Raw genomic sequence first — 13,624 nt, forward strand, 5'->3', positions numbered from 1 at the left:
ATAAGAAGCATAAGGTTGCCTTTCGGTGTTAAGAAACAGGGAAGAAGTTTGAATCTGATGGGGTCATGTAAAGTGGAAGAGGGGGTGGGGTTCTTGGTTCACTGCTTTTCGTGGTATATATCAATGATCTGGGATTAAATATGACAAATAACTCTAAAGTTGTCATCTTTGTAGATGAATCAAGTGGTGGTGTGAAAAATGTGGAATGGAATATAAATGAAGTAGGTAACAAGGTAGCATAAACATCGGCATGTGGCTTTCATAAAACAGATTAACAGTTCACTGTAACAAAATGCAGTGCTTACTGTTTCTGATGCAAGAGCTTTCTTGTGAGTGTGACATTCTATATCTTGTGCTGCTGTCTTCACTGTAAGAATGATCTTAGCTCTCTCTGATACTGATACTTGAAGGCTTGTTTACTTTACTTAGTTTCACTCTATTACCTCGGATGGTAATATTTTGTGACAACTCTGTTCACCCACAGAGTATTATTAGCCCAGAAACAGGCGGTCAGGCTGATCTGCAGTGTCAGTTCATAAACTTCATCTAGGTCACTGTGCAGGTGTCTTGGAATTCTAACCCTGCCATCCCTGTACATATATTACCTTATGGGATCTGTTGTTGGCAATACTAACTCACTCATAAGAAACTGCTACATTCAGTCACTGAACTCTAGATGTAACAATTATTTACCCTTGGATAACATTTCGTTAGACATTGTACAGAAAGGTGTAAACTCTTCAGAAGGTTTTGTTTTCAATAGGCTTCCAGCAGAAATGGACAAAAAAGAGTGTTACACCACCAAGTATTCAAATACAAGTTGAAAGTTTTTTATTCTGTACAGGAGTTGATAACCCTTATGTGCACTGTGTTATTTATTCATATACACTGTTTTTGTGTTTTATTAATTTAGATTTGTAGCAGCCAGAGCCAGTCTTTTAAAAATATTTTCAGCTCATCTTTTGACACTTTCGCATCTCATGGCTTAATTCACTGGCTCATTTGGGAAAAAAATTGGAAATGTGAGGTAAGGTCTTAAGGACCAAACTGCAGAGGTAATTGGTCCCTAAGCCTACACACTACTTAATCTAACTTACACTATAGACAACAAACACACCCATGTCCAAGGGAGGACTCAAACCTCCGACGAGGGGAGCCGCATGGACCGTGACAAAGCGCCTCAGACCTCGCAGCTTGTCTTGGGAAAAGGTCTGACCACTTTCAGTGTAGATGTGAGGTAGATCATGCTAGTTACCACCGATCTTTTGTAGATTTTTGTGTTAATCTAAATTAGGATTCCAAGCATGTATACTGGGATATGTGTAACAATAAAACTACATTCTACGATAACTCACATAAAATTTAATATATTTCTATCTTTTTCCTTTGTGGCACACAGTTGGTACAAAGTTGAAATCTGATACTGGATTAGGATTAGTAGGTGCCCAGCCATATTCTCTCTCTCTCTCTCTCTCTCTCTCTCTCTCTCTCTCTCTCTCTAGTATCACATGCTTCAAGTGTACTGAGATTTCTGCACCTCTGAAATCACAAATTGCTGTCAGTGCTAATGTTAGTAACATATCTGCATACAATTTCACCCTAAACATAAATCTATAACACTTTGTTCTCCAGAACATAGTTAGCAATGTCATAACACATCAGCCAACCAAATAAGAGTTCAGACTTTCATACAATAATATCTTTGATACACTCTGCTTCACTGATATAGATTTAGTATAAATGTTCGCAAAATACAAAACTTAAATTTACAATTTGAACACAAAATACAGGATAGAATTGTGCACACTTATTCCACCATTGGCTCTGCTCTAATTTCTAATTCATCATCAAATGGATCTTCTAATGCTACATCCATTATATCCTCAGCATCTTCATCCAGCATTGCCTGAAGCTGATGAATGGAAGCAACTAGCACATGGAATTGTTTTCTTCTCATATCGAGTTTCCTTTCCAGCTGTTCCTCTGTTTCCTAAAATGGAAGGCAACATCAATAGCTGGCTGATAAAAATAAAAGTACAGATGATAAAAATATGGACACAATGTTCTAACAAAGACATTACTGAGAAACAGATTATAGTATGTACAAGCAGCCTCTAATTTGTCAGCTCAGCAAGTATGTAGCAACAATAAATGCAAATTTGTCCTTCTTTGAAATACTTGTTTTTTCCTCTTTTTCCTTTAATTCTCCATTATCAGTTTTTTGTTTCTTTTCAACATCACCGTCTACTACATGTTTCTGACATTTCATTGTTAATGCGGCCCTGCCTATCCTAGCCTGTGCTCATCGGTGATTATTCTGTCTAACCCTTGGAAAAGTTCCACACTGTCCACACCTCTCCCTCCTTTTTCTAAGCTAGAGAATCCTACCTGTTGTAATTAAGAGCATCAATCCATGGCTGAGTGTACTGATGTATGAATGCCACAGACCTGCACAGTGATGGCCTTTTTAGTGTTCGAGGAGCTTCATAACTTTATCTCACAGATGCTGTACAGCTCCAACTACTTTCATTCCATAATAATTGACCCCGACTTTTACCTGTATTTTGGTTACATCCAGACATGTGGGAATGTTTACTTTTATTTGGTATATGACTATTACATTTTAATTGAAAAGGGAGTGGTAATATTTTACAATAAGTGTGCTTTTTTCAACTTTTTTTGGTGAGTAACAGCTCCGAAGAGATACAGAAGCCAGACTGCATTTGTGTTGACAAATTTCCTTTCCACAGTTTAAACACACAACCATTTCTTTCTAAATCATCATTTTGTTGTAATAATGGTGGATGTAGATGGCTGCAATTTGCCAAACGGTGATATGTACGGTCAAGAGAAAAGATGTAAATGCAAGCTCTGTTGTTTCCTTTCACAAATGTGAACAGACTAGTGATAATTTAGGGCCAATAGAACTGCCTAAACAGCCGAATGGTTAGTATCACTAACACAGTGGTGAAGAATGACCCAGATTCAATTTCCTGTACCTCCTGGACTTTTCTCAGGCACAGAGGTCTCTAAAAGAACCCACTCAGCCCCATGAGGCTGAGTGAGGAGCTGCTTGAATAAAGAAGCAGCAGCATCATAAGGATTTAACACTGCTGGAGAGATGGTGACATGCTGATCACTTCCCACAATCACAGATTGCTCCCTGTACTGCCTTGTAGGGAGAAGTCAGTCAGAACAGGCCTAAGGTCTAATTTGGGAATGGTGTTTATGTTTAAAAACTTAGAGTGACACAATATACTTTTAGCTATCTACTCCAGTACAATTAATCTGCACCTTGAGGAAGGCACTCCAAAACAGCCAAAATGTTGATTGTCTAATATGATGAGGTGGCATCACATCATGAGGGATTTTAATCGAGTTTCTTTTTTACAGTAAGTTCAGAATACAATTTCAGAGGAAGACATTGTGTCAAGTACATTAATTTACTTTTTTTCCCTTTCTGGAAATTCCAGTGATGTTAAGTGCGAAAGTGGCAGAACATACTCGGTTGGTACATAAGTTCGTCGTGTTTTTGTTTTGCATGACGGTATTCTGGTTGCTGTGGGTTTATCTATCAACTGTCACTGTTTATTTGTAGTTCTCTGATGCTTTCTGAGTTGTCATTTTGAGAGGGTTAGTGGAGCTGTGGATGATAGACAATGGAATGCCAAGAGGAGAAATTTGAAAATTTTTGACATTCTTCTGTTTGAGTTCAATAGAGGGGTGACAGCTGCACAGGCAGTATTAAACATCTGCACCATGTACGAGGATAATGCCATTGGACAGAGCACTGCAAGAAAATGGTTTTCTTATTTTAAGCAGGATCATTTTGGCCTTAGTGACTCTCCACATTCAGGAAGACCTTCAGGGTTTGATGAAGATCATTTAAAAACATTAATCCACAATGATCCACATCAGTGTACTTGAGAACTGGCAATTGTGATCATTCCACCATCATGTGATATTTGTATACAATGGAGAAGGTTGAAAAATTGGGTTTATGCGGACCACTTGCTCTAAGTCAAAATCACAAAAATCAGTGGGTGGCCATATGTGCAGCTCTGCTTATTCATCATTAATTGGCTCATGACCACCACCAAACATTCCTATCTTGCAGTGTTATTGGTGACGAGAAACGGCATCTCTATGCTAACATAAGGAAAAGAAAAGAATGTTTGAGCCCAAACGGTGTGGTACACTATGAATTGCTTCCCCGAGGTTAAACTATCAATGCTGACATTTACTGTCAACAACTGAGATGTTTTGCACACACAATCAGAGAACAATGACTAGCAAGATTGTGTGAAGGGATGCTACACCAGCCTGCACTCCGCTAGACTATCAAAAAACACTATACAGGAAATGGGTTAGTAATTCATTCCTCACCCACTTTATTCACTCGATCTTGCACCCTCAGACTGTTCACCTTTCCGCTATCGAAAAGCTACCCCAGCATTGACAAGCTGTTGTAACTAGTGCAAGAAAATATATTACTGATGACTAAAGTCTCTGTTATGCGTATCTGTTGTGTTTGTTACAATTATGGAAGAAAGCTATGAACTTCAGCATCGTCCTAAGAGTTTAACCCTTTCCACTCCAATGTCGAATGCCACTCGACATCGCGAAATTTGTTTTCCGCTCCGATGTCGAGCCTCATTCGACATGACTTTTCGATGCTCTCAGATGTATTTTGAGTCTACTAGGCATCATTGATGCAGTGTCGAACAGTAGCAGCTGTGTTAACTCAAAGATTGTAATTACTACGTTCAAGTCCACGCGCTCAAAATGGCTAGTTCTTCACGTACAGTCCTTTCTGAGGAAGAGATTTTAGATGTTTTAGAACAATCTCTAAGTGAAAACGAGAGTGAAAATGATTTTGATTATGATAGTGATTCATTTCAAAACAATTCGAGTGACAATGATGAAGAAAACAGTGACAATGTGCATGTTTCTAGTGATTCAGCAGAGGATTTGTGGCGAATGTGGAGCGACACTGACACTAACTTCGCAGATTTTCCTTTTGATGAATCAATACCACACAATGGAAAGTTTTGTACTGTAAAAGATTACGTAAATAATGTATGAAAGCACACATTTTGTTTTAATGTATACCCCAATTGTTGGCCAGCAGCCACATTGTTTCCACAAAGAGATCCGCGCAAATCTCTGCGATGCACTGCCACCCAGGCAGCGGCGATTTAAATAAGAGCGCGCGGAGCAGCCCTGTGTCTGCCTTACGGAGTGCAAAGGGTTAATAATTTCAAAATATGGCTTTAGTAGTATATAATTAACATTATATTTAATATCTAAATCAAATAGATTTTATAGACTCTGCTTAGTTACTAGCTCCTGTTAATGTACTAAGTGCTTTACTCATGTTCTGATCTTAACATACAGAACTGAATATAATATTCCTTACAATATTATTCTTATTGATCACATGTGAGATGGGCTGTTTTTTAGCTACACCTTTAATTCCACGTATATTTGTTTTTGTAACTAAATGTGATTTACATACTAAAATTCCTTGGATGAGTAAAAAAATACCAAATGAGATATTCCTATAAAATATGATGCATAAATGGTATTATCAGTTGAGCAAACTTGAGAAATGCAAGCTGTGCTTTAATTGGATACTGTTATTTCAGCAGGGTTAGTATTGGAAAACATTATTGAAAATCTGGCAAGATAAAAATTATTTTTCCTTTTAAATAATTATTAAGTTAATACCAAAATATAAAAAAAAACTAAATTCATTTTTACCACAAAGTGCCTATGTTTCCATACAATTAATCATATTTTCTATGATTCCTGCTACTTTGAGCAGTTAAATTTAAAGAGTTTAAGTAGTCTACTTTGATTTACATACCTTGAGAGATCCCAGTTCTTTCCTTAATGTTGATAGTTTCTCATCAGTCTCCCTACGGTCTGGTTGTTCATTTATGACTTTAGCCAAAACGTCATATTCTATACGGTTTTTCCTCACAGTTTTTGCTTCTTGAAGTTCTTGCTTTGTGCTTTCTATTTCTTCTTTTGCATTCTGTATACGCCTTTCTATTTCTTCAGCTAAACTTTCATAATTTCGTAGTTCAGCTGCACTCATTTCAGCTGAGAGGCGTGATTTTGTCATTGCAAATTCACACTGTGAAAGCTGTGCCAGCATTCTATCATGAGCCAAGGCACTGAAACAATGAGAACACTAACATCAATTACTGTGCAAAATTAAGTAAATTTTCTATAGCTTTCATAAAACAAGCACAGTTAAGACAGCATTATGCTAATAACCATCTAGCCTGTTTCCTTACGCCTATGGTCCTTTACCTTCCCCAAATATGTGAAAATAGCAAAACAAATAAATATGAATAAAGGCAGTCCTAATAAAGCTTTTTAATATGAGGCTTCCAGTAAAAAAGGAACATGGCTGGCTTGCAATTAAAGGCTCAGCGGTGGAGTTACCCAGAAGATGTATTTCACTATATTTTTCAATAATATATTACAAAATTTAATTACCAGTAAGCATTTTGAACATTTCTCACTGGCATTTAAATAATGGTGGTCAACTTTTTAGAACTGTTGATATCAAGTGATGTTATGTCAATGGGTGGTATATAGTCTTACGGCTGCACAGTGAAATGCAGAGAGCTTCATCCAGCAGAGATTTGTGAATGCGGCTTCTGCAGAGCACAGCTCTTATGGGCTTCTACAACACTCAACTAGCACAGCCTAAGGGTGGTGTACAAACCCCAAATTTATGGTTAATATAAGTTTCACTACCTAGTGAGAGTTTCATGAATGATTAGAGTAAATAAAGGCATGAGAGGTGTTATTACTTTCAGTTGCTAACAAATTTATTACTTGTGAACAGTGTATGCATGATAAAGTGTGTGTCATTTAAGACAATATTTACTGCTATTATTGAGGTGCATTCTGACAGTTTTCACATTGTGACCATTAGATAGAACTCAAGACGACAAAAAATTAAAAAAATAAAATAAATAAATCAGTGCGACACTCTAGCAATCAAGAATCTGACGACATTGGTAACAGATTTGCAACCTTCCTCTGTATAGAAACCACAAATTTCTTTGACAGAAAACTAATACATCTGTACATGTTTAGAACTGTCAAGACATGTACTGTTCTATTGTTTGCTCTCATTGATCACTGGTCATTATATTACAAGACAGAAGGCTGGAAAACATTTTCGAGGTACACCTTTTATTGGTGGACTAAGTGCATCAGTGCTTGGAGGGAATGTCCACAGTGTTTGGACAAGACTGAGCACATAAGATGGTTCAAATTGTGTTAGAAAGTCAGTGGTTTCCCGTTAAAGATGAAGTACGTCATCAGCAAGCAGAAAATAATGTTGAAACTTCCTGGAAGATTAAAACTGTGCCAGACTGAGACTTGAACTCAGGACCTTTGCCTTTCACAGGCAGGTGCTCTACCATCTGAGCTACCCAAGCACGACTCAGCCCCATCCTCACAGCTTCACTTCTGCCAGTATGTCGTCTCCTACCTTTCAAACTTTACAGAAGCTCTCCTGCGAACCTTGCAAAACTAGCACTCCTGAAAGAAGGAATATTGCGGAGACATGGCTTAGCCACAGCCTGGGGTATGTTTACAGAATTAGATTTTCTGGAAACATCCCCCAGGCTGTGGCTGTGGCTCCTTCACAGGAGAGCTTCTGTAAAGTTTGGAAGGTAGGGATTGAGATACTGGCAGAAGTAAAGCTGCGAGGACAGCGCGTGAGTCGTGCTTGGGTAGCTCAGATGGTAGAGCACTTGCCCGCGAAAGGCAAAGGTCCCGAGTTCGAGTCTCAGTCCGGCATACAGTTTTAATCTGCCAGGAAGTTTCATATCAACGCACACTCCGCTGCAAAGTGAAAATCTCATTTAAGAAAATAATGTTGTAGTATGCAAATAGGTAAGGAGAAACAGTTAATGTGATACCACCAGGTACAGGCATCTTCTGGTCTGCCTTCATCTGCAATTCTCACCATTTTACAAGACCACATTCAGGCAGGCAAGAAACTTTTTTCTCCACAGAGCAAATGGCACACTATCTCTCATGGTGTACAAAGACTCAAAAAATCTGAAAAGTGTTGTACCTCACTATGTGAGTAGCACTTTTACACAGACAAGTTTGTAATTTGCAGCTTCTTGTTTTCAAGCTACTACTATCCAACACATTCTTTATATGGTGTCTGTCTTCACTAATACTGTTATTTATGTTAAAACAAGAGATGGAACATAACTGAAGTCAAAATAGTGCCTCATAAGTAATTGATGATAGATTATGCTGTGAGGAGTGTATGCTAAGCATACTATTGTCTTTATACCAATTAGGACAAGAATATAAATAAAAGTTTCAGAGATTTAAACTTGTTCTAGAATGCATACAACCTTTCTTTCTCATTGCACAGCAATGTCTATTGTAGAAGTTGAGATTTATTAAGAAGTACAATATACTTCACATTTTGTTCCACATGGCAAAGCAGACACTCAACCTATGACTATTGTGTACAAGTTGCCATTTGTGAAGTCTGCATCAATGTCTCTGTAATCCTATCAATTAAGTCCTAGAATTGGGCATGCTTTACTTCCTGCGACACGTGTCAAACTTTAACGAGAGTTGTTGCCTTTCCACATTTATGTTTAGGTTTCAATTGTAGAATTTCAGTAAAGGATACATCACTCATGCTTTAAAGCATATAGGAGAACATTAACAGTGAATTCTAAAACAAATTTTAGTTCTCTTCAGTCACATTGCACAACAGATAGGTAATTATAAGATATAGTTCTCTTCCTGCAGAGTTATGAACCTAGTTTATTTACTTATTTAACAGAGAATTACAGTAACAAACTAAATACTTTACATATAATATATATATATATAATTTCGAGTAAAACTGAAGTGATATCAGGTGTTCCCCAGGGAAGCATCCTGGAACCTCTACTGTTCCTGATCTATATAAATGACCTGGGTGACAATCTGAGCAGTTCTCTTAGACTGTTCGCAGATGATGCTGTAATTTACGGTCTAGTAAGGTCATCCGAAGACCAGTATCAGTTGCAAAGCGATTTAGAAAAGATTGCTGTATGGTGTGTCAGGTGGCAGTTGACGCTAAATAACGAAAAGTGTGAGATGATCCACATGAGTTCCAAAAGAAATCCGTTGGAATTCGATTACTCGATAAATAGTACAATTCTCAAGGCTGTCAATTCAACTAAGTACCTGGGTGTTAAAATTACGAACAACTTCAGTTGGAAGGACCACATAGATAATATTGTCGGGAAGGCGAGCCAAAGGTTGCGTTTCATTGGCAGGACACTTAGAAGATGCAACAAGTCCACTAAAGAGACAGCTTACACTACACTCGTTCGTCCTTTGTTAGAATATTGCTGCGCGGTGTGGGATCCTTACCAGGTGGGATTGACGGAGGACATCGAAAGGGTGCATAAAAGGGCAGCTCTTTTTGTATTATCACGTTATAGGGGAGAGAGTGTGGCAGATATGATACACGAGTTGGGATGGAAGTCATTACAGCATAGACGTTTTTCGTCGCGGCGAGACCTTTTTACGAAATTTCAGTCACCAACTTTCTCTTCCGAATGTGAAAATATTTTGTTGAGCCCAACCTACATAGGTAGGAATGATCATCAAAATAAAATAAGAGAAATCAGAGCTCGAACAGAAAGGTTTTTTTTCCCGCTTGCTGTTCGGGAGTGGAATAGTAGAGAGATAGTATGTTTGTGGTTCGATGAACCCTCTGCCAAGCACTTAAATGTGAATTGCAGAGTAGTCATGTAGATGTAGATGTAGATGTATGTAACTGATGTATTTAAACCAAACATGTTTATCAGTTTAAATCATATTTCTATCAATTTTGGTTAGGCAGCTAGAAATGTTCAAAGTTTTAGGGAAGGATGACGTAACATGCTGTATCTAACTGGCTGTGTTCAGATGGTTGTTCTGGTGGTGGAATCTACATTTAAGTGAGTTGAGGATGCGATAAGTTGTAACACCATATTTTGAAAATGTCTTCTGGAAACTGGACACATCCACACACACACACACACACACACACACACACACACACACACACACACACACACACACACACTTGCAGCAAATCTTTACCCAATTAATATCATCTTCCATTCAGTTCAGACAACACGGAGACACCTGAGATAAGGTCTGAACTACTGGGCAGAAGCTGGAGAATTTTGAAGTCTGCTGTAACCATTGCCCTGTGTAACAAATGTGAAGAAGTGTGTATTCTTAAGGGATGGTGTTAATTGCAGAAACAAACCCACTAAAACCATCTTAATTATTTCAATATGGTAAAGAATGAAGTGGTTAGTCACTTTAAAGCACCGATGACCTTTCATCAAAGCAATGATAAAGAAAAACTGTACTTTAAAACTACTCATTTGTGTACTTCCTTATACAGTGACTGTGAAGTTAATTAATTAATTTTCTACATCTACATCCATACTCCGCAAGCCACCTGACGGTGCGTGGCGGAGGGCACCCTGAGTACCTCTATCGGTTCTCCCTTCTATTCCAGTCTCGTATCGTACGTGGAAAGAAGGATTGTCGGTATGCTTCTGTGTGGGTTCTAATCTCTCTGATTTTATCCTCATGGTCTCTTCGCGAGATATACGTAGGAGGGAGCAATATACTGCCTGACTGGTGAAGGTATGTTCTCGAAACTTTAACAAAAGCCTGTACCGAGCTACTGAACGTCTCTCCTGCAGAGTCTTCCACTGGAGTTTATCTATCATCTCCGTAACGCTCTCGCGATTACTAAACGATCCTGTAACGAAGCGCGCTGCACTCCGTTGGATCCTCTCTATCTCTTCTATCAACCCTATCTGGTGCGGATCCCACACTGCTGAGCAGTATTCAAGCAGTGGGTGAACAAGCGTACTGTAACCTACTTCCTTTGTTGTCGGATTGCATTTCCTTAGGATTCTTCCAATGAATCTCAGTCTGGCATCTGCTTTACCGACAATCAACTTTATATGATCATTCCATTTCATATATGGCCAAGCTAACAGGAACTTGAACTTGTAACTACAGGGGATATACGGTGAGAAGCAGACTATGTCTTGTGGACTTGAATCCTAGACAAACTTTCCTAGTTCCTACTGATGTTCAATAATTAAACACCATTTAGAGAAAAAAAAGAAAATATTTAGGAAAAAAACCCTTATGCACATCAAGACACATTAAATGACCAATATAACAAATAATTAAATAACTAGTGTACTGTGGTCCTGCATAAGGTGCCTGGGAGTGATGTTCAAGAGTATGGGGGATAGTAACCATTTGAAACAAACATATTAATATGTGGAGCCAATACATCCTGTGAAAGACAATGAAAATACCTATCACAAAGCATACATACACTTATGCATAACGTGTTTTGTGAGCTACTGAAGACACATACCTGTGCTATTACAGTACGTCTCTCCCAAAAAGGGATATTGTAATTACATTTGGATTGCAACATGAACTGTGGTATTTTTGCATAGTGGCAATGTTTGGCCAATAATACCATAGATCCAGGGGACATATAAAATGGACGTAAAAACTATGCACAAGTAGTTATAGAGACATTGTTTTTTAGGGCAACTTAAAAGTCATTTTAGAAGTGCAGAAAAAATCTCATAAGTCAACAATTTTATCAAAGAAATTTACAATTCCTGGACACACATCTTTCTGTTTCTTGCTTTCAACCTGAGTACTTTGATATTATTTCATCTTCCTTTGCCACACTTTTTTTTCATCACTGCAGTTTAACCTTCAGCCCTTTATTCATATCTTGTCTGTACAGTCATATCCTTTTGTCTGCATGTTTACTAAATTCATGTATCTCCTTTGTTTGTCTCTATTTGTAGCTGTAGATTCTAGAAGTCAGTTTGAAATTTTTTTACGGTTCCTGACACCACTTATCCAGCTAGTTATGTGCCTTTATTTCGTTGATAATTTCCTTCCCTTGTTTAAAAATCTCCTTGTTCTTACTTTTCATCACTAATGCCTTTACTGACTGGTCCAAAGTTGTTCGTTATTACCAACTTCCAATGAGGATTTATTCTGAGCACTTTATTACATGCAGAGGAGTCCAGAAAAATATAGACACTCTTTGATATCTTTGGAACAAAATGACACATAGTTACAATCTTGTGCAGTAGCGCAGGCCATCGTTTTCTCAACAAACCTCGGTGTGCATTTTCCAGCAGATGACAGCACATCAATGAATGGAGTAAGATTGTCACTTGAGCAACGTAAGCCAGTATTTAAGTGGTACTGGAAGCACAAAAAGGTGATGGAGGTCCAAAGGCAATGGCATAATCTTTACAGAACTCAGCCACCAATGCGTACAACAATTTATCATATTCGGGATAAATTTGAAGCCAACATTACTGTTCAGGATTTGCATAAGGGACGGTCTGGCTGACCATAAACATCAACAAATCCAGCTTCCAGCAGTGCTGCGTTGCAACATTTTACTCCGTCTGTCCCAAATCTGTGAGACAGGACGCACATGAAAATGGGGTAAGCTGCTCAAACGTACAGTGAATTCTGAGGAAACATACGACAAATTCTGGAGACTGCAAACTGGAAAGTGTACACATCAAGATCGCTGCACGCTATGAACAAGGACAACCCAGATCAAAGGATGGAGTACTGCAAATGGTTTGATGGCATGCTTTGCAAGGATTAACGGTTTGCAGGGATTGTTATCTGGTCTAACGAGGCGCAAAACAAACTGCACACTGTAAACCGCCACAGCTGCATGTACTGGGCTCCTGAAAATCCATATGTTCACACTGACAAAAATGTTATCTACCACATGTTAATGTATGATGTGATCTGTCATTATGCAGTTTGACAGGCACATTTTTCTTTGATGGAATCATAACTAGTGAGGTGTATCTTCATATGCTGCAAACACTGATGTTACCTGCTACCCGTAAGGTGTTTGGAAATGAAAGATTTTATCTACAACAAGATGGCGCTCTGCCTCAATACCACAGAGATGTCAGAGCCAACTTGGATGAAAATCAACCTGGACTATGACAGGAGCTGTTGAGTACACACAATGGTCTCCAGACCTTATACCTCTTGACTTTTGCCTAATTAAGTTTATCTACAGAAGCCAGCTACATTGAACGAGCTATGAGAAACCACTGAAGTGTCCGTTTGGCTAGCACATTAGCAACACTGACAGCTGTACTTCCTTCAACAGTTCATTAGCATCAATGTTGTTTGGCTGCTAATGGGGGTAACTTTGAACGCATAAAATAACCTCCCCCCTCCCAGCGAAAGAATGGTAATGATACGTCATTTTGTTCTATTAATACTGAATATAAAAGAGTGCCTACATTTTTCTTTATGCCCCTGTACTTAAACTGTGAATCTCAGCAGTCATGTTTCATTGCTATTTACATTGCATCAATCATCATGCCACAATCAAAATCCTTTGTATCATTTCATTACAGATAAAACTGTAAGGTTTCAATAGCAATATTAGAAGTGGCTAAGAACACAAACCCCATCAACAGGACACAAGATTCCTCAGAATTAAATCAAGGTACATGATATCAATGTT

At 38.3% G+C, this 13,624-nt stretch overlaps 1 protein-coding gene across 1 annotated transcript in view; it reads right to left on the reverse strand.

Moving 5' to 3' along the window:
* Nucleotides 1–1,339: 1,339 nt before the first annotated feature.
* LOC126277877 (THO complex subunit 7 homolog) overlaps nt 1,340–13,624 on the reverse strand; it is a 48,686-nt gene continuing 36,401 nt past the window's right edge. Inside the window, exons 3-4 of the mRNA XM_049977404.1 lie at nt 5,870–6,182; nt 1,340–1,990 (exon numbers count right to left, since the gene is read on the reverse strand). Coding sequence (XP_049833361.1) covers nt 1,808–1,990; nt 5,870–6,182 — 496 coding nt within the window. The 3' untranslated portion in view covers nt 1,340–1,807. The remainder of the gene's footprint in view (nt 1,991–5,869; nt 6,183–13,624) is intronic.

The sequence above is a fragment of the Schistocerca gregaria genome, chromosome 6 (genome assembly GCF_023897955.1).
Source record: "Schistocerca gregaria isolate iqSchGreg1 chromosome 6, iqSchGreg1.2, whole genome shotgun sequence".
Lineage (NCBI taxonomy): Eukaryota > Metazoa > Arthropoda > Insecta > Orthoptera > Acrididae > Schistocerca > Schistocerca gregaria.